The sequence below is a fragment of the Ictalurus furcatus genome, chromosome 9, assembly GCF_023375685.1.
Source record: "Ictalurus furcatus strain D&B chromosome 9, Billie_1.0, whole genome shotgun sequence".
Taxonomy (NCBI): domain Eukaryota; kingdom Metazoa; phylum Chordata; class Actinopteri; order Siluriformes; family Ictaluridae; genus Ictalurus; species Ictalurus furcatus.
In genome coordinates this window covers 27,621,971-27,624,470 of record NC_071263.1, presented here as the reverse complement: position 1 = coordinate 27,624,470, position 2,500 = coordinate 27,621,971, and the positions used below count along the sequence as shown (strand labels likewise).

Below are 2,500 nucleotides of genomic sequence, written 5' to 3'. Positions count from 1 at the left end.
ACAAAAATGTGTGTGTCATAATTACAATGAGTGAGAGAATGTTCCTCATCTGTTTACTCTCTCTCTCTCTCTCTCTCTCTCGCTCGCTCTCTCTTTCCGTGTATCAGGATAACTCCCGGAGTCTCCTCTCCTTCATCGTTGCTTACTATCTGCGACACTTTGACGAGGTATGCTTTCCATCCCTGTTCATTTCTCGCTCTGTTTTTTCTCTTTATTTCACCCTTATTTTTTTCCCCCAACTGACCGTCGGCCGACTCGGAGGAGCCGAGAATCTAAACAAGCAGCTGTGACAGATGTGTGCTGTGTGATGTCACTTGCGTTTAATTGAGAAAAGATGGTGTTTTCTATGTTTCAGCACACACTCTCAGGGTCCGTGCATTAATACATAACAACATAACAAAATAAAATGCACACACTTTTTTACGCCGTACTCTAAACGTAGTCGATCAGCCGAGACATGTAGGTGTGTGAAGTTTGCTACTTTAGCTTTGCTACAGAGCTACGAGGCTAATGTTACTGACAAATAATGTAGTCGTGGCACGCATCAAACATTCTCCAGTTGTTCAGCGTCTATGAAAACGGACAATATGATGTCACAGAGATAAAAACAGTCATAACGTCTTGAATGCCGCATGACTTTCTTTCTCAGCACACGGTTTGGTGTCACTCTGCATCAGCATCAAAGTCAGGTAGGAGGTGTGGCCTAATGATATGTCATGTTAGAAGTGATTTGGATGATAATGTAGATTGAACTAAAAAACAATGCTTTTTGAGGCGCGTGTAATGATTTAGACGTGCAGTTTGTACAAAGCTTAACTGGAGGCTGTAAGCGTCCGTTAATTTTTTTGCAAAACCAGCCCTAAGCAACAAACTTTGGACACCAAACATGTCTGAGTATTTTTTTTTACTTTTTTTGACAGATCTGTCTGTCTGTTTGTTTGGTTAGTTGTTTGTTTGTTTGGTTGGTTAGTTGGTGAGGTAGTTGGTTGTCTGTTTATTTGTTTGTGTGTTTTGTTGGTTGGGTAGTTGGTTGTCTGTTTATTTGTTTGGTTGATTTGTTGGTGGGGTAGTTAGTGTTCTGTTTATTTGTTTGTTTGGTTGGTGGGGTAGTTGGTTGTTTGTTTTTTGTTTGTTTGTTTGGTTGGTGGGGTAGTTATTTATCTGTTTATTTGTTTGTTTGGTCTGTTGGTGGGGTAGTTTATTGTCTGTTTATTTGTTTGTTTGTTTGGTTTGATGGTGAGGTAGTTGGTTGCCTGTTTAGTTGTTTGGTTGGTTGGTGGGGTGGTTGATTGTCTGTTTATTTGTTTGTTTTGTTGGTGGGGTAGTTGGTTGTCTGTTTATTTGTTTGTTTTGTTGGTTGGGTAGTTGGTTGTCTGTTTATTTGTTTGGTTGATTTGTTGGTGGGTAGTTAGTTGTCTGTTTATTTGTTTGTTTGGTTGGTGGGGTAGTTGGTTGTCTGTTTATTTGTTTGTTTGTTTGGTTGGTTGGTTGGTGGGGTAGTTGGTTGTTTGTTTTTTGTTTGTTTGGTTGGTTGGTGGGGTAGTTATTTATCTGTTTATTTGTTTGTTTGGTCTGTTGGTGGGGTAGTTTATTGTCTGTTTATTTGTTTGTTTGTTTGGTTTGATGGTGAGGTAGTTGGTTGCCTGTTTAGTTGTTTGGTTGGTTGGTGGGGTGGTTGATTGTCTGTTTGTTTGGTTTTGTTGGTTGGATAGATGGTTGGGTGGCTGTCTATCTGTTTGTTTGCCTCTTTATTTGTTTGTTTACTTATTCATTTGGTTTCCATTTTTAAAACTTTCATTCTGGTGTTATTTTCACGATGAATATATTAATGACAGAAATAACACATGAATGCAAGGTTTGAAAATCCTCATCAACGTGTATGAAGGTGAAATGCAAAAGTGTTAAAAATGGCTGATCTTGGTGAATCTGTAATGAAAAGATGGTGATAGTGGCTGTTCATTCATTCCATCTCATATTTATACAAGAGCACACACACACACACACACACACCTTCCATCAGATGGATCCCAAGCACTGTGTGTCTTAAGTACTGTTTTCAAGGCTTGTAATTGCAATAAAACATATATGTTTTTTTTCTAAAATAATCTCTACAATACTTGGCATATACAATCTAAACAGAATTTGGATCATATGGACAGAACAGAACAGGTGGGTTAATCTTTAAACATCACACACAATGATACACACTGATCTGAGTTCAGTTCTCCTTTTCCCGTATCCAGCAGATTTAATTATAACACCGTCTGAGTGTTTGTCTGAAATGGCACGAGAGGAAATGAGATTTGCGGAATAATGTTGAGCTTGTTCTGATCTGGCACGTGTTTCCAAACACCCTGTCTCTCAGTATAATTGTTTTGTTTATCTGATTCTGTATGCATGTGTGTGTTTGTGTGTGTGTGTGTGTGTGTGTGTGTGTGTGTGTGTCAGGATGCAGGCCAAGACTTGTGTGTGTACCCTTTGCCGGAGCCACAGGACCTGT

The 2,500-nt window shown here is 39.1% G+C and overlaps 1 protein-coding gene across 1 annotated transcript in view; it reads left to right on the top strand.

The window, feature by feature from the left end:
* Window positions 1-2,500, top strand: part of fmn2a (formin 2a) — a 55,111-nt gene that overhangs the window by 37,139 nt on the left and 15,472 nt on the right. Inside the window, exons 13-14 of the mRNA XM_053633646.1 lie at window positions 108-167; window positions 2,449-2,500. The exon at window positions 2,449-2,500 is cut by the window's right edge and continues 69 nt beyond it. Of these exons, the coding sequence (XP_053489621.1) occupies window positions 108-167; window positions 2,449-2,500 (112 nt within the window). The remainder of the gene's footprint in view (window positions 1-107; window positions 168-2,448) is intronic.